Source organism: Solea solea, chromosome 7 (genome assembly GCF_958295425.1).
Source record: "Solea solea chromosome 7, fSolSol10.1, whole genome shotgun sequence".
Lineage (NCBI taxonomy): Eukaryota > Metazoa > Chordata > Actinopteri > Pleuronectiformes > Soleidae > Solea > Solea solea.
This window is the reverse complement of record NC_081140.1, coordinates 29,746,743-29,765,687: the sequence shown is the minus strand read 5'-3', so window position 1 is coordinate 29,765,687 and position 18,945 is coordinate 29,746,743. Positions and strand designations below refer to the sequence as shown.

At 43.0% G+C, this 18,945-nt stretch overlaps 1 protein-coding gene across 3 annotated transcripts in view; it reads right to left on the bottom strand.

Annotated features, from left to right (window-relative positions):
* Positions 1-18,945, bottom strand: part of plch1 (phospholipase C, eta 1) — a 28,868-nt gene that overhangs the window by 8,319 nt on the left and 1,604 nt on the right. For 2 of the 3 annotated variants that reach the window (XM_058633383.1, XM_058633384.1), the window contains exons 2-14: positions 17,194-17,303; positions 11,276-11,422; positions 10,910-11,153; positions 10,697-10,826; positions 10,206-10,376; positions 10,036-10,129; positions 9,689-9,892; positions 9,497-9,617; positions 7,685-7,856; positions 6,555-6,662; positions 3,387-3,542; positions 2,163-2,225; positions 236-330 (exon numbers count right to left, since the gene is read on the bottom strand). In XM_058633383.1, coding sequence (XP_058489366.1) covers positions 236-330; positions 2,163-2,225; positions 3,387-3,542; positions 6,555-6,662; positions 7,685-7,856; positions 9,497-9,617; positions 9,689-9,892; positions 10,036-10,129; positions 10,206-10,376; positions 10,697-10,826; positions 10,910-11,153; positions 11,276-11,422; positions 17,194-17,272 — 1,784 coding nt within the window. In that variant the 5' untranslated portion in view covers positions 17,273-17,303. Of the gene's footprint in view, positions 1-235; positions 331-2,162; positions 2,226-3,386; positions 3,543-6,554; positions 6,663-7,684; positions 7,857-9,496; positions 9,618-9,688; positions 9,893-10,035; positions 10,130-10,205; positions 10,377-10,696; positions 10,827-10,909; positions 11,154-11,275; positions 11,423-16,321; positions 16,669-17,193; positions 17,304-18,945 lie in introns of those variants that run through there. The other variant, XM_058633385.1, reaches the window with a different exon arrangement.

Sequence of the window (18,945 nt, the reverse complement as noted above, 5' to 3'; positions counted from 1 at the left end):
CACGCACACACACACACAGTGACAGTCACATCCTGAGGACAGGAATATTTAAATATATACAACAGGAACAAAGAGACGAAGCTCGTCCACTGAAAATGGGTTGGAGAGAAAAATGTGCACAGAAACAGAAACAAGAGACAGAGAATAAAGAATAATGATGTATAATCTGTTATAATCTACTATACTCTTCTATAATTTGCTATACTCTGCTATAGTATAGCAGATTAAAGGTCACCTGTTCAATTGTCCTCCAGCCTCCGTCCCACATCTGTCGTCACTGTCCTCATCCTTGTCCACACTTTGGCAGGACAGTCTGGATTTGGAATGTCTCTGTGAAAATACACAAACAAGTTCAAACTTGTTATTACATTGACTGTTTTATTTTACAAATGTGAATATTTCTGTTTTTAAAAAAACAAGAAACATTTTCTTTCTGACATTTTATGTAACAGATGAATGAAAATACACTAACTGTATTATTCTGTGTGTGTGTGTGTGTGTGTGTGTGTCTTTAGAGCTAAAGTGAGAAGCGGACGAGGACACTGCAGTAATTACACGCTTTAAACAGCCTCACACACACATACACACACATGCACACACACGTGGGAGGAACATGATCTGTAACAATGAAGAGGAGACGAGGGAGGGAGGGAGGGAGGGGGTAAAAAAAGAAGCAAGTGGAGGAATGAACACACACACACAGACACACACAAACACACACAGACACACACTGTTCAAACTATAATAATATCCTGTAAAATCAGATGATATAAATGTAAGAATGTGGTTCAAATGAATGAATGAATTGAATTCATTTATTTATATGTGATTTGCCTGAAGCAGCAGTTTAGAGCATAAACATCACACATGTAAATAATTCATTCACAGTTGAAGTTATGGAAAAACTCACATGATTTTAAAGGAGAAGTGAGTCAATATTTCTGCTTCAGAGATTAAATAATAATAAAAATGTTGACTACAGTTAGCATGCTAACCAGCTTGCTCCAGCTAATCCTGATGATGATAATCTGGATGATGGTAAACCGGATGATGATGATAATCTGGATGATGCTAATCCTAATGATGATAATCCCGGGGATGCTAATCCGGATTATGATAATCCTGGTGATGCTAAACCAAATTATGCTAATCCTGATGATGATAATCTGGATGATGCTAATCCTGATGAGGATAATCCTGGTGATGCTAATCCTAATGATAATAATAACCCTGATTATGATGATCCAGATTATGCTAATCCTGATTATGATAATCCGGATTATGCTAATCCAGATGATACTAATCCAGATGATGCTAATCCTGATGATGATAAAAATGTAAATAAATATAAGGATGAAGAACAGCAGTTTAATCCAATAGACAGCGATGGACAAAGTTTTATTATATAAAATACTGTAAATATGAAAATATTTGGTGATGAGATAAGTCGTTATAATAAATATTACATACAGTATATAGTATATATACACACATATATATTATATACTGTATATATATAAAATATATAAGTTTCTGTTTACTGCTTTTCAATCATGTGACCATGTGTTTGAAATAAACTATCATCTAACATCTATAACTATAACATCTATAAATATAACATCTTTAACTATAACTATAACATCTATAACTATAACATATAACTATAACATATATAACTATAACATCTATAACTACAACATCTATAAAGATAACATCTATAATTATAACATCTATAACTATAACATCTATAACTATAACATATATAACTATAACATCTATAATTATAACATCTATAACTATAACATCTAATACTATAACATATATAACTATAACTATAACATCTATAACTATAACTATAACATATATAACTATAACTATAACTATAACATATATAACTATAACATCTATAACTATAACTATAACATATATAACTATAACTATAACTATAACATATATAACTATAACATCTATAATTATAACATCTATAACTATAACATATATAACTATAACTATAACATATATAACTATAACATCTATAATTATAACATCTATAACTATAACTATAACATCTATAACTATAACATCTATAAGGTGTAGTGTGTCTTTAGTTAATGTTAGTTTTGAACCCAGTTTTATGATGAACAGAAAACGTTATCTTTCACCTTCTGTTTGAGCGTCGTGATGAATGATCTGCTCTGGGATTTCTTCAGAACTCCTCTGGAGCTCTGGAGGAGAGAGAACACCATCAGTGTGTGTGTGTGTGTGTGTGTGTGCGCATGTGTGAGTGTGCGTGCTTGTATGTGTGTGTCTGCGTGTGTGTGAGTCACTTAAACCCTGAAGCTCAGGAGCTGGAAAGCAGCGACACACATCGTCCAATAAAGCAGAGCATGGATGTGAGAGGAAGTGAAGAAAAGACAGAACAACGACAGGAAGATGAAGCACGGAGAGAAATCAGGAGGAAGAAGGAAAAGGAAAGTGGAGATTCTAAAAATAGATCGAGGGGAAGAAGCAGCAAACTGAAATATTAAATATGTCCTGGTCACATGGTTTGGATGATTGTTGTTGTTTTCTCAGAGCTGCTCTGTGATGTCATCAGTGTGTGTGTGTGTGTGTGTGTGTGTGTTACCTGCCGCAGGTTCTTGTGCAGACCCTGGTGTGTGTGTGTGTTACCTGCAGCAGGTTCTTGTGCAGACCCTGGTGTGTGTGTGTGTGTGTGTGTGTGTTACCTGCCGCAGGTTCTTGTGCAGACCCTGGTGTGTGTGTGTGTGTTACCTGCCGCAGGTTCTTGTGCAGACCCTGGTGTGTGTGTGTGTGTGTGTGTGTTACCTGCCGCAGGTTCTTGTGCAGACCCTGGTGTGTGTGTGTGTGTGTGTGTGTGTTACCTGCCGCAGGTTCTTGTGCAGACCCTGGTGTGTGTGTGTGTGTGTGTGTGTGTGTGTGTGTGTGTTACCTGCCGCAGGTTCTTGTGCAGACCCTGGTGTGTGTGTGTGTGTGTGTGTGTGTGTGTTACCTGCCGCAGGTTCTTGTGCAGACCCTGGTGTGTGTGTGTGTGTGTGTGTGTGTGTGTGTGTGTGTGTGTGTGTGTGTTACCTGCCGCATGTTCTTGTGCAGACCCTGGTGTGTGTGTGTGTGTGTGTGTGTGTTACCTGCCGCAGGTTCTTGTGCAGACCCTGGTGTGTGTGTGTGTGTGTGTGTGTTACCTGCCGCAGGTTCTTGTGCAGACCCTGGTGTGTGTGTGTGTGTGTTTGTGTGTGTGTGTGTGTGTGTGTGTTACCTGCCGCAGGTTCTTGTGCAGACCCTGGTGTGTGTGTGTGTGTGTGTGTGTGTTACCTGCCGCAGGTTCTTGTGCAGACCCTGGTGTGTGTGTGTGTGTGTGTGTGCGTTACCTGCCGCAGGTTCTTGTGTAGACCCTGGTGTGTGGCTCGCAGCAGAGCTCGGATGCTGAAACTGTCAGAATCCTCTTTGTCTCCGATGCGAGATTCCTTCAGTAGAGAGTCCAGTTTGTTCCGGATGTGAGACTCCACCTGGTGGTGACCGTTACCCTGCCACAGAGACCAGGACCTGTCACGTTACTGTTGTCTGATAAAAACAAACACTACATGTGTTCGGCCTGTATGTGGCGCTGTGTAGCTGCCACACAAATCCAGTAAACATGTAGAAGAAGACACTGCACGTGCACTGTGTGCAAACCTTTGTTTAAATAAAGATATACAAATAAATAAATAAATGTATGTATGTATAAACTCTTGGCCTTCTCTGTCTCGATGAGCTTCATGATGTCGTCACTGACATGGTTTTCAGGACCAGCCCAGGAGAGGTAGACCAAGAGTTCATCAGCAGCAGCTCAGATTAGAGCTCAGATTAGAGCTCAGATTAGAGCCCAGAGGAATGCCACACAGAGTTCAGAGGAGACTATGTGAATCAGGCCTTTATGGTCAAACAGCTGCTCAAAAACCACAAGAGATTTGTTTGGGTCAGAAACACAAACAATGGACATGAGTGAAAATGTGAGTCCAAATTAGAGATGTTTGGTTCCACCCGCCGTGTGTTTGTGTGACGCAGGTGAACGATGGTCTCTACATGCATGGTTCCCACCCTGAAGCATGGAGGAGGAGGAGTTGTGATGTGTGGGCGGGGCTTTGCTGCTCACACTGAACTAGCATGGCGACCAGGGCATCCTGCAGCATCACGCCATCCCATCATCATCATCATTTATTTTTCAACAGGACAATGAGCCCAAACACACCTGCAGGCTGTGGAAGGAGAGAGATGGAGTGCTGTGTCACATGACCTGACCACCACAGTCACCTGACCTCCACAGTCACCTGACCTCCACAGTCACCTGACCACCACAGTCACCTGACCTCCACAGTCACCTGACCACCACAGTCACCTGACCTCCACAGTCACCACAGTCACCTGACCTCCACAGTGATCTGACCTCCACAGTCATCTGACCACTACAGTCCTCTGACCTCCACAGTCATCTGACCACTACAGTCACCTGACCTCCACAGTCATCTGACCTCCACAGTGATCTGACCTCCACAGTGATCTGACCTCCACAGTCATCTGACCTCTAGTTACCTGACCTCCACAGTCACCTGACCTCCACAGTCATCTGACCTCCACAGTGATCTGACCTCCACAGTCACCTGACCTCCACAGTCATCTGACCTCCACAGTGATCTGACCTCCACAGTCATCTGACCTCTAGTTACCTGACCTCCACAGTCACCTGACCTCCACAGTCATCTGACCTCCACAGTGATCTGACCTCCACAGTCATCTGACCACCACAGTCACCTGACCTCCACAGTCATCTGACCTCCAGTCAACTGACCTCCAGTCAACTGACCTCCACAGTCATCTGACCTCCAGTCAACTGACCTCCAGTCAACTGACCTCCACAGTCATCTGACCTCCAGTCAACTGACCTCCACAGTGATCTGACCTCCACAGTGATCTGACCTCCACAGTCACCTGACATCCACAGTCATCTGACCTCCACAGTCATCTGACCTCCACAGTCATCTGACCTCCAGTCAACTGACCTCCACAGTGATCTGACCTCCACAGTCACCTGACCTCCACAGTCACCTGACCTCCACAGTCATCTGACCTCCACAGTCACCTGACCTCCACAGTGATCTGACCTCCACAGTCACCTGACCTCCACAGTGATCTGACCTCCACAGTGATCTGACCTCCACAGTCATCTGACCACCACAGTCACCTGACCTCCACAGTCATCTGACCTCCAGTCAACTGACCTCCAGTCAACTGACCTCCACAGTCATCTGACCTCCAGTCAACTGACCTCCACAGTGATCTGCCCTCCACAGTCATCTGACCTCCACAGTCACCTGACATCCACAGTCATCTGACCTCCACAGTCATCTGACCTCCACAGTCATCTGACCTCCAGTCAACTGACCTCCACAGTCATCTGACCTCCACAGTGATCTGACCTCCAGTCACCTGACCTCCACAGTGATCTGACCTCCACAGTCACCTGACCTCCACAGTCACCTGACCTCCACAGTGATCTGACCTCCACAGTCATCTGACCTCCACAGTCACCTGACCTCCACAGTCACCTGACCTCCACAGTGATCTGACCTCCACAGTCACCTGACCTCCACAGTGATCTGACCTCCACAGTCACCTGACCTCCACAGTGATCTGACCTCCACAGTCACCTGACCTCCACAGTCACCTGACCTCCACAGCCACCTGACCTCCAGTCATCTGACCTCCACAGTCACCTGACCTCCACAGTGATCTGACCTCCACAGTCATCTGACCTCCACAGTCACCTGACCTCCACAGTGATCTGACCTCCACAGTCACCTGACCTCCACAGTCATCTGACCTCCACAGTGATCTGACCTCCACAGTCATCTGACCTCCACAGTCATCTGACCTCCACAGTCACCTGACCTCCACAGTCATCTGACCTCCACAGTGATCTGACCTCCACAGTCATCTGACCTCCACAGTGATCTGACTTCCACAGTCACCTGATCTCCACAATGATCTGACCTCCACAGTCATCTGACCTCCACAGTGATCTGACCTCCACAGTCATCTGACCACCACAGTGATCTGACCTCCACAGTCATCTGACCTCCACAGTGATCTGACCTCCACAGTCACCTGACCTCCAGTCATCTGACCTCCACAGTCACCTGACCTCCACAGTGATCTGACCTCCACAGTCATCTGACCTCCACAGTCACCTGACCTCCACAGTCACCTGACCTCCACAGTCAGAGTCAGGTTTGGGAGTGAAGGTTAAAGGTCAGACTGTTGGAAAACCATATCAGTGACGACCTGATGAAGCTCAAGAGTGTGCAGAGCTGTCATCAGAGCATCTGAAATATCTTTACTACATTATTCCATATGTGTTCATAGTTCTGATGCTTCAGTGAGAATCTGCACGGAAACATGAAAATAAAGACTGGTTGTGTATATACAAAAGAGAGGAAAGTGAGGAAGTGAAAGACAAAGATGATGATGATGAAGAGCAGATACAGTCTGGTTGTTCTCACGTTGCTGCTCTTCAGTTTGAAATCTTCTTGGATCTCATCAGCGCTGTCGTCGTCAGAAACTTCTCCTTCTTCTGCGTCTGCAGACAAATACGAAGGAAGACGTTTTCCCTGAGGAAGAAGAAAACAACAATTAGACAAATATATAATCACAACACTGACAATAATGCATTTGTTGTTTTTAGTGAAGATATAAATGTATATGTTTAACATCATTTTCCAGCAGCTCAGAAATGTTTGTTTATTTCTTATATTCTGAGTTCAGACTGTGGAGCAGAACGTTTGTGTTTCATCAGCAGAGAAGAACATGAAAATATCCACACACACATCAGTGACCTCTTCTCACACACACACACACACACACACACACACACACACGCACACACACACACACACACACGACACTGTCTCTGAGGAATCTCAAACGAGGGCAGAGACGGAGGGAAAGTGTTGGAGGAGTAAAGAGCTTTATAGAAAATCAATGATGCTCTTTCACTTTCAGACATGTGACAGTGAAGACACAAAGACTTTACTTTATTAATCTAGTTCATCTCCGTGTGTCTGTCTCTCACTGTCTCATCCTTGTCTCTGCAGACATGTGAAGACACAAAGACAGAGACTTTACTCAGCTCATAAAACCAAAAGATATTTAATCTATAAATGCTGAAAGCTTTTGCTCGTCCAGCCATTCTGTCTCTGTCTCTCACTGTCTCTGTGTCTCACTGTCTCTGTGTCTCACTGTCTCTTCTGTGTCTCACTGTCTCTTCTGTGTCTCACTGTCTCTTCTGTGTCTCACTGTCTCTGTGTCTCACTGTTTTGTGGTTATTGTGTAGTTGTGTCGCTGTGTCGTTGTTGTGTAGTTGTGACGTTGTGTCATTGTTGTGTAGTTGTGTCGTTGTGTAGTTGTTGTGTAGTTGTGTAGTTGTGTTGTTGTTGTGACGTTGTGTCGTAGTGTAGTTATTGTGTAGTTGTGTCGTTGTTGTGTAGTTGTGTAGTTATTGTGTAGTTGTGTTGTTGTTGTTGTGTAGTTGTGTCGTTGTTGTGTAGTTGTGACGTTGTTGTGTAGTTGTGTCGTTGTTGTGTAGTTGTGACGTTGTTGTGTAGTTTTGTCATTGTTGTGTAGTTGTTGTTACTTTGATGAGGATCTTCCCCTGCAGGCTGTGAGGACTGGGTAAAGTCCTGGAGTCTCTGCTCAGTGAATCTCCCACGTCCAGTTTGTCTGAGAAGATTTCTCTCAGGTACTGAGCGATTTTCTTCTGCTGCTGGATGTTACAGTGATTCTCTATGGACAGAATCACCGGGAACCTGAACACACACACACAGACACACACACAAGGTTTGTGCAGCTATTCTCCTCAGGACTGTGCATTGACTTCCATTCATTTAAACAGACTAAACTCAGACTGGACACATTTGAGGACAGTGTGGACGACAGTGATACCAACTTTCTCATTAAAAATTATTTCATTTTAAAAAGTTTGAAGTAAAGTAGCCTGAAAATGGTAAATGTTTAAAGTGAATGTGCAGTTGATGACAGATTGTGTACGTCTTTATTAAACAGAACACACATAATATTTATGAGTCAAGTGGTTTTATAACAGAGCGTTTTATATTACAGCGTTTTTATAACAGAGTGTTTTTTATAACACAGCGTTTTTATAACAGAGCGTTTTTATAACAGAGCGTTTTTATAACAGAGCATTTTATATTACAGCGTTTTTATAACAGAGCGTTTTATATTACAGCGTTTTTATAACAGAGTGTTTTTTATAACAGAGCATTTTATATTACAGCGTTTTTATAACAGAGCATTTTATAACAGAGCATTTTTATAACAGAGCATTTTATATTACAGCGTTTTTATAACAGAGCGTTTTATAACAGAGCGTTTTTATAACAGAGCGTTTTATATTACAGCGTTTTATAACAGAGCATTTTATAACAGAGCGTTTTTATAACAGAGCATTTTTATAACAGAGCGTGTTAAATTACAGCGTTTTTACAATGGCGCGTTTTATATTACAGTGTTTTTATAACAGAGTGTTTTTATAACAGCGTTTTAAAACAGAGCGTTTTTAGAACAGAGCGTTTTAATAACAGAGCGTTTTTATAACAGAGCGTTTTATATTACAGTGTTTTTATAATGGAGCGTTTTATATTACAGTGTTTTTATAACAGAGCGTTTTATATTACAGCGTTTTATAACAGAGCGTTTTTAGAACAGAGCGTTTTAATAAGAGAGCGTTTTAATAAGAGAGCGTTTTTATAACAGAGCGTTTTATATTCCAGCGTTTTTATAATGGAGCGTTTTATATTACAGCGTTTTATAACAGAGCGTTATTAGAACAGAGCGTTTTAATAACAGAGCGTTTTTATAACAGAGCGTTTTATATTACAGCGTTTTATAATGGAGCATTTATATTACAGTGTTTTTATAACAGGGCGTTTTATATTAGAGCCGTTTTATAACAGAGTGTTTTATAACAGAGCGTTTTATAACAGAGCGTTTTATAACAGAGCGTTTTATAAAAGAGCGTTTTATAAAAGAGTGTTTTATAAGGGAGTGTTTTATATTACAGTGTTTTTATAACAGAGCGTTTTATATTATAGTGTTTTATAACAGAGCGTTTTATAACAGGGTGTTTTTATAAGAGAGCGTTTTATAACAGAGCGTTTTGTAGCAGAGCGTTTTATATTACAGCGCTTTTATAACAGAGCGTTTTATAACAGGGTGTTTTTATAAGAGAGCGTTTTATAACAGAGCGTTTTGTAGCAGAGCGTTTTATATTACAGCGCTTTTATAACAGAGCGTTTTATATTATAGTGTTTTATAACGGAGCGTTTTATATTACAGCTTTTTATGACAGACACACACACATAGATAGACACACACACACACACAGACACACACACAGACACACATACACACACACACAGTGACTCACTGGTTGTTGACGAAAGCATATTTATTGATGGTCTCGATGACAGACTTGAACGGGATCTTGGAGGTCAGAGTGTAACCATGTTGGACCACAGGTTCTCCATCAGGACCATCCCAACAGTCCACTACAGAGAGAGAGGGTGAAATGAAGATGGGAAACATTCATGTGTTCATCTGTCTGTGAACATGTCCTCACCCTCCACACAGCGGCAGCCGGACTGCAGCACCCAGGCGTACATGTCTGTCTTAGAGTGGGACAGAAGCTGGTCTCCGGTCAGGTACGTGTTATGAGACGAGGCGATGAAGTAGTTGGACAGCGGCTGCTCCATGTCCTGATTGACCTCGTGATGTAAAGGATTAAAGACGTCACACGTCGGGCTGCGCATGAAACTCGTAAAACCTGAAAATAAATCCACTGATCAGAATCACTGAGGACAAACATTATATTTGTTTGTTAATATTTGTAAAAGATGTAAATGTTCATTATTATAATTGTTAATATTATGATTATTAGTAATAGTGATAAATGAGTGAATTTTTTACCTTCGATGCCTAAAACTCCTCTCTGTTTGTTTTCGTCAGAAACTTCAAACTTGTCGATGATTTCTGCGACAAACTCTGGAGTGACGTCGATCATCTGCAGAGGAAACATTTGACCCGTGATGACCTTTATTTAACGCCACATGTCGTCAGTTACTTGTTTGACCTCTGACCTTCTGCACGTTACGCAGGAAGTGGGCGAGCTCCTCGGCCGTCAGGTGGTCCTTCCTGTCGCTGTGCGCCATCATCAGCAGGAAGAGGTCGCGTCTCAGTGACATCATTTTATAGAAGACGGAGAACTCGTCGTACGTTAGCGTCCCCTGCTGGTCGTCCGTGTCAGCTTCCTGAGAACATGGAGAAGAAATAGACACAAAAACAGGTTGTTGAGCTGACTGCAAAATAATGTGCTGTCATCTATATCCACAGACAGACTGACTGCCACATAATGAGCTATTCTATACATCCACCAACACACTGACTGCCAGATAATGAGCTGTTATCTACATCCACCAACTGATGCTCTGCCAAATACTGAGATCATCATGATCGTCTTGTTGTTTACATTTGACTGAAAACTTTTATTTTCACTTTGTTTTGTTTGACCTCCTGTTGTGTGTGTGTGTTTGTGAGTTTGTTTGGGTGTTTGTGTGTTGACGTCACTGACCTGAAACATCTGCTTGACTTTCCTTCGAGGAAGATTAACGTTGAGTTTGTGCAGCAGTTGGTAAATTTCCTCGATGTTCAGGAGGCCGTCGCCGTTTTTATCGGCTTCTTCAAATGTTTGTTTCATCCACGTCACAAACACACGTTAAAGAAAACACACAAATCTGTCCTCACCAACACACACGTTATTATATAAATCTAAAGATAAGGATATTGGTTGTGTGTCCGCTGACGTTTGGCGAGCGAGTCCTCGTCACTGATCCCCGCCATCAGGAACTGCAGGCCAGTGATCCAGGTTCTGGCCTCGTCTGCGTTAGACGTGACCAGGTCCAGAGACTCCATGTGGTTTCCATGGTAAACAGTAAAGCAACAGGCGGGGTCAAAGGTCGCGTCTGTGTGACGATGGAAGACGTCTGACTGTCCTCCCTCTGTCACTTTGTACAGAGAGTCGATGGTGACTGAGGAGGAGGAGCAGGAGGAGGAGGAGCAAGAGGAGGGTGTTTGTTTGGATAAGAAATTAAAATATATAATGTTGTAATAACAGTAATAATAATTGTGATAATAATAATAATTTTCTTACTCTTTGCTTTCTCGCTCTTTCGTGACGGTTTCCATCGCAGACAAGAACGATGTTCGTCCAGGAAGAAAAGTCTGACCAGAGCTTTAGATCCTGGTTTCAGTTTCACCATCTGTGTCCCAGACTGCATCACACTCATGCATCGCTCCACTGCACGCACACACACACACACACACACACAGAGGGGACAGGTGTCTCACTTTTCACGTCTTTTCTCAGGAAGACGTGAAAAGTGAGCGTGAGTCTCAGGAAGCAGCTGAGAGACAAACAGAGACGCGACTGTGAGGAAACACTGAGCTGCTTTCACTGAGGACAGCTGACTGTCTCTCTGTCTGTCTCACTGATGAGACACACACAGACAGAGACTGTGTGTGTCTCATCAGTGAGCGTCTCCTTCTGCAGAAGAAGAAAATAAAACATAAATATTAAACAAAGAAGATTCATCAGTTATAATTTTTACAATAATAATTATTATTATTATATAATTATAATGTCATTTATTGTCAGATTAAGATTTGTTTACGTAAGCTTTTAAATGTTTACTCTCAGAATCTTCAGTCACTAAAACTGATTTTTAAAGTCTTTACTTCAAACTTTATACAAAATATCATTTATATATGAATGATTAAACACACACATCAGCAGGGGGCGCTCAAGCTTCAGTGGACAAAAGAGATTAAATAATATCACGTTTTATTTTTAGATTTGATTTATAAAAATAACTATGAAGTGAGGGGCCACATGTGGGCCGCGGGCCACGAGTTTTTGTGCATGCTCCATGTAGCACACTGTCCAGCAGGTGGCGCTCTCTTGTTTAATATTTAACATTTTTAATGATCAGAATTATTATTTATAAACAACCGATTTTTGCAAATTATACTTTTTGTTTCATTCATTCATTCTGAGTTCATTTTTATTGCAAATATAACGTCACTGTCACTGAAGTAAAAATTAAGAGAAATCTGTCAGAAATAATCTTAATCTAGTTGTTTTTTAGTTTTCTGTAAAATTTAAGTGCAGATCCTGAGTCTCACACACACACACACACACACACACAGGTTTCTCAGGTAGTACCTGTGTGTGCCAGAGGGGGCGCTTTCTGCTGTCTGACCACACATTAAAAACCTTTATGACATTGAGAACCAGAATAAACAGATTAACTCTGTTTCATGTCCACACTTTTTTAGAGATTAACAACTTTAATCTGATGTGAAGCACAAAGGAGTATGTGTGTGATCACGTGATCACACACACATTCATGTTATTATCATGATGAATATGAATACATAAACGTTTCTGTTTAGTAAATAACTAACAAAACAGGAGGAGGAGGAGCAGGAGGAGCAGGAGGAGGCACCGTCAGGAGCGACGTGGGATTATTAAATGTCTTTGCTCAAGAACCCTTAGACCAGGAATCAAACCCACAACCTAATACCACTCACTCTACGTGTGTGTGTGTGTGTGTGTGCGCATTAGGGCTGTAAAGTCCCGGTCTATGGTTAATGTGATTTCATCTGGTGGAATGTACCAAGTGCTAATGGGGGTGTTTTCAGAGCACCCCTGTTCCACAGATCACAGCGTGTCTTCAGAGAACACCCCCCCCAGTTTTCAGTATTTTGGATTAGCCCAACCCACAAGAGGCAGATAGATTAAAGTAGGTTGGTGGTTTTATTTAATGTTGAGCTACAGTCAGTCGTCCTCTAACATCCGTGTCACAGACGTCAGTGGCAGCATTTTACAAAAATAGATGTTTTGAGTGTGTGATCATATCAGAAATGTTTTAGTCCAATAATCATTGACTCATTGTATAACTGCAGGCTCACTGAGGAGGACTCAGCTTCTCCTCACTGAAGCTTCTCCTCACTGAAGCTTCTCCTCACTGAAGTTTCTCCTCTCTGGAGCTTCTCCTCACTGAAGCTTCTCCTCACTGAAGCTTCTCATCACTGAAGCTTCTCCTCACTGAGGCTTCTCCTCTCTGGAGCTTCTCCTCACTGAAGTTTCTCCTCTCTGGAGCTTCTCCTCACTGAAGCTTCTCCTCACTGAAGTTTCTCCTCTCTGGAGCTTCTCCTCACTGAAGCTTCTCCTCACTGAAGCTTCTCATCACTGAAGCTTCTCATCACTGAAGCTTCTCCTCACTGAAGCTTCTCATCACTGAAGCTTCTCCTCACTGAAGCTTCTCATCACTGAAGCTTCTCCTCACTGAGGCTTCTCCTCTCTGGAGCTTCTCCTCTCTGGAGCCTTTCTCACTGAAGTTTCTCCTCTCTGGAGCTTCTCCTCACTGAAGCTTCTCCTCACTGAAGCTTCTCCTCACTGAAGTTTCTCCTCACTGAAGTTTCTCCTCTCTGGAGCTTCTCCTCACTGAAGTTTCTCCTCTCTGGAGCTTCTCCTCACTGAAGCTTCTCCTCACTGAAGCTTCTCCTCACTGAAGTTTCTCCTCACTGAGGCTTCTCCTCTCTGGAGCTTCTCCTCTCTGGAGCCTTTCTCACTGAAGTTTCTCCTCTCTGGAGCTTCTCCTCACTGAAGCTTCTCCTCACTGAAGCTTCTCATCACTGAAGCTTCTCCTCACTGAGGCTTCTCCTCTCTGGAGCTTCTCCTCTCTGGAGCCTTTCTCACTGAAGTTTCTCCTCTCTGGAGCTTCTCCTCACTGAAGCTTCTCCTCACTGAAGCTTCTCCTCACTGAAGTTTCTCCTCACTGAAGTTTCTCTTTACTGAAGCTTCTCCTCACTGAAGCTTCTCCTCACTGAAGTTTCTCATCTCTGGTGCTTCTTCTCTCTGGAGCTTCTCCTCTCTGGAGCTTCTCCTCTCTGAAGCTTCTCCTCACTGAAGCTTCTCCTCTCTGGAGCTTCTCCTCACTGAAGCTTCTCCTCACTGAAGCTTCTTCTCTCTGGAGCTTCTCCTCTCTGGAGCCTTTCTCACTGAAGCTTCTCCTCAGTGAAGTTTATCCTCACTGAAGTTCCTCCTCACTGAAGCTTCTCCTCACTGAAGTTTCTCCTCTCTGAAGCTTCTCCTCTCTGGAGCTTCTCCTCACTGAAGCTTCTCCTCTCTGGAGCCTTTCTCACTGAAGCTTCTCCTCTCTGAAGCTTCTCCTCACTAAAGCTTCTCCTCTCTGAAGCTTCTCCTCACTGAAGCTTCTCCTCACTGAAGCTTCTCCTCACTGAAGCTTAACCTCACTAAAGCTTCTCCTCTCTGAAGCTTCTCCTCACTGAAGTTTCTCCTCTCTGAAGCTTCTCCTCACTAAAGCTTCTCCTCTCTGAAGCTTCTCCTCACTAAAGCTTCTCCTCTCTGAAGCTTCTCCTCACTGAAGCTTCTCCTCACTGAAGTTTCTCCTCACTGAAGCTTAACCTCACTAAAGCTTCTCCTCTCTGAAGCTTCTCCTCCTCTCTTGACTGTCAAAACATGAGCAGCTGTATCAGTGATGCACACACACACACACACACACACACACACACATTGATCTTCTAAACGAGCATCACTGAAGCCGACAAATGAAAACAGAAGCAGCTTTTAACAAAGATGAATTAGAAAGAGAAATGTTTCTACTTAGAGAGAAGGAGAAGATGAAGGAGAGAAAGAGAGAAGGAGAGAAGATGAAGGAGAGAAAGAGAGAAGGAGAGAAGATGAAGGAGAGAGGATGAAGGAGAGAATGAGAGGAGGGATATCTCATTAAATCAGTGAACGCAGCCACGGAGGAAAAACACAGATTCAGAAATAAACATGTGACGACTGCAGATCATTTTACACCAGGACTGAACCACAGTCTGTGTGTGTCTGTGTGTGTTATATTGTGTGTTATAGTGTGTGTTTAACCCTAACCCTATCAGGGTGTGGGCCCGACTATCAGGGGCTATCGCCCTATATCAGCTGAGATTGGCACAGCGCCCCCTGTGGCCCTCATGTGGAGGATAAAGTGGTAGAAGGTGGATGAACAACACCATGACAGTGTGTTTACATTCATGTTAAAAGTCTGATTTTAGTCAGACTAAGACATGTTAGTCTGACTAACAGGATCATGTGATTCATAGTCTGATTACTCCTGCATGTAAACACTTAGTCAGACTGGACACAGACAACATGTCCTCCCCGGTCTTTGACCCTGAAGTAGAAGAAGACAACGGATAAACTGCAGGACTGTTGGTGGACAACACAACAACCACAAGAGACATGTCCATCTAATGTCTCATCAACATGGACAACAGGTACAAGAAATACAGAACCACAGCACACTGTCCATCAACTGCTGTCTGCCAATCATCTAACATGATGAGGATCATCTATGACAGGATGAAGACCATCTATGACAGGATGAGGACCATCTATGACAGGATGAGGACCTTCTATGACAGGATGAGGACCATCTATGACAGGATGAGGACCTTCTATGACAGGATGAAGACCATCTATGACAGGATGAGGATCATCTATGACAGGATGAAGACCATCTATGACAGGATGAGGATCATCTATGACAGGATGAGGACCTTCTATGACAGGATGAAGACCATCTATGACAGGATGAGGACCATCTATGACAGGATGAGGATCATCTATGACAAGATGAGGACCTTCTATGACAGGATGAGGACCTTCTATGACAGGATGAGGATCTTCTATGACAGGATGAAGATCATCTATGCCATGATGAGGATCATCTATGACAGGATGATGATCTTCTATGACAGGATGAGGATCTTCTATGCCATGATGAGGATAATCTATGACAGGATGAGGATCTTCTATGACAGGATGAGGATCATCTATGCCATGATAAGGATCATCTATGACAGGATGATGATCTTCTATGACAGGATGAGGATCATCTATGCCATGATGAGGATAATCTATGACAGGATGAGGATCTTCTATGACAGGATGAGGATCATCTATGCCATGATGAGGATCATCTATGACAGGATGATGATATTCTATGACAGGATGAGGAATAGACTGCTGGTTGAAGCTTCTTCTTCAATTTTCACTGAATCATTGTCAGAAAATTCCGACAGAAAAAAAACAAAAGTGATGAAATGATTGACAGGAGGAAAAACTCACCCCTCTCCAGGTTCAGGTTTCTACAAACTTCAAGTTCTGCCATTGAGGATTGAAGGTGTTCTCACCATCTCCCTCCATGTGCTCCTGACAACATGTTCCTCCACCAAAACAAGTCTGAACACCAACCACACGTTTCTCCACCAACACTAACAACCTTCACATGAAGCACGACATGATTCTTCTGCTGCTGTAGAAGCTGCTGCTGCTGCTGAAGCTGAAGCTGCTGCTGCTGCTGAAGCTGTTGAAGAAGCTGCTGCTGTAGAAGCTGCTGCTGCTGCTGCTGCTGTAGAAGCTGCTGCTGCTGCTGCTGCTGTAGAAGCTGCTGCTGCTGCTGCGCTCTCATCCCCAGTCTGAGCGCGCACACACTGTCCTCACTGAGGAACCACCATAAGCTGATTCTCTCTCTCTCACACCCCCACAGACACAGTGTATCTCTCTCTCACACACACACAGTATGTCTCTCTCTCTCTCTCTCTCTCTCTCTCTCTCTCTCACACACACACACACACACAGACACAGTGTCTCTCTCTCTCTCTCTCTCTCTCTCTCTCTCACACACACACAGTATGTCTCTCTCTCTCACACACACACACACACACACACACACTGGATCATCAGACAAACAGCAGATTTTTGAAATCATCATCACAGAAAACATGTGTAGATGTGAATCTATATGAAGTGATGAATATAGAGAACACATACAAACACACACGTTTTCACTGATGTTTAGAATCAGACTCATGAGTGGAGACGAGTCTCCCCCTGCTGTTCACTCTGTGACATACACTTTCCTTCGTATCTGTGCGTGCGTGTGCGTGTGCGTGTGTGCGTGTGCGTGTGCGTGTGCGTGTGTGCGTGTGCGTGCGTACCTTGATAGCTGTTGTTGTCAGTCAGAAAGTGTCGTCTGTACTGAGGATCTTTTCTGTTCTTCACGACCCACGAGCTCATGATGACAGACAGACAGACAGTAACAGATCACCTGAGAGGAGAAAACATGATTTCATCAGGTTTATTTATTCAAGCAGGAGCAAAAGTCAGTGAGACACTCAGACAGACAGACAGACAGCCAGACAGACAGACAGACTTTAATTGTCTCCGTGTCTCTTCATTTTTACACAAAACTTCCTCTTCATCACTCTTTTCTCTGAGGCTTGTCTGTCTGTCTGTCTGTCTGTCTGTCTGTCTCCTGTTTCCACAGCTGTCGCTTGTCCACCTCACACACACACACACACACACACACACACACACACACACACACACACACACGTGGTGGTGCCAGCAGAGGCTACTGTCTGGTCCAGAGGGTCATAGGTCAAGTATCTATGGGCTGGAAGATCTTTGTTGTGACTCCGCCTCCTTTTAAAACACTGTACCCTCTGGTGTGTGTGTGTGTGTGTGTGATGACTGTTTTGATAACAGAGACTAAATTAAAGATCAGAGAGACGATTATATGAACATGAGAAAACTTTATTAACACTGAGCAGTGTGGACAGAGTGAACAGTTGTGATAATTCAGGTTTATATTTGTTTACTGAGTTTTTTAAATACATTAAAAACAGGAAGAAAAGACAAAGAAGTTACACAATTTTTATATAAAGCATGTGTTCATCTGGTGCTAATTTTCTCGAATGAATCAGTGAGTGACAGTGAGTCCTTACTGATACTGTTCATAAATAAATAAATAAATAAAAAGTGAAAAAATTATGACGTCACAGTCGTTTGTTAATGAGCCCCACCGACCTCTGACCTCTGACCCTAGCTGAACCTGTTTCATTTATAAATACAACATTTAACTGGCTTATTCAGATTATAATAAGACATGAGCATCATTAACTGATGAGGAACCACATCATTCACCCATTCATACCCATTCACTCACACATTCATACAGTGTACCTATCAGGAGCAACTTGTTTGTTCAGAAACACATTCACGGCCAGGTTTTAAACCCACAACCTCTCTCACACACACACACACACACACACACGTACAAACACCAGCAGGGTTCTAAGGTTTCCACTGTTACAAACCGACACCAGCAACCGATCCTGACACTGATCCACAGGAGTCACTTTACAGCTGATACATTCCTCTACGCACACACACACACACACACACACACACACAGGTGTTAATCAGAAACTGTTGTCATTATGAAACTGTTGAAAAACACTGAATTAGATGGCTGATGATTGAATTTTGATTTTAAAACAAAGAAGCTCCTGATAAACTTCTGAGAGGCACGGAGAACTACAGGAGCAGACATGGAGAACTTCTCCTGTCCTCAGACATGGAGAACTTCTCCGGTCCTCAGACATGTAGAACTTCTCCTGTCCTCAGACATGGAGAACTTCTCCGGTCCTCAGACATGTAGAACTTCTCCTGTCCTCAGACATGGAGAACTTCTCCGGTCCTCAGACATGGAGAACTTCTCCGGTCCTCAGACATGTAGAACTTCTCCTGTCCTCAGACATGGAGAACTTCTCCGGTCCTCAGACATGTAGAACTTCTCCTGTCCTCAGACATGGAGAACTTCTCCGGTCCTCAGACATGGAGAACTTCTCCTGTCCTCAGACATGGAGAACTTCTCCGGTCCTCAGACATGTAGAACTTCTCCTGTC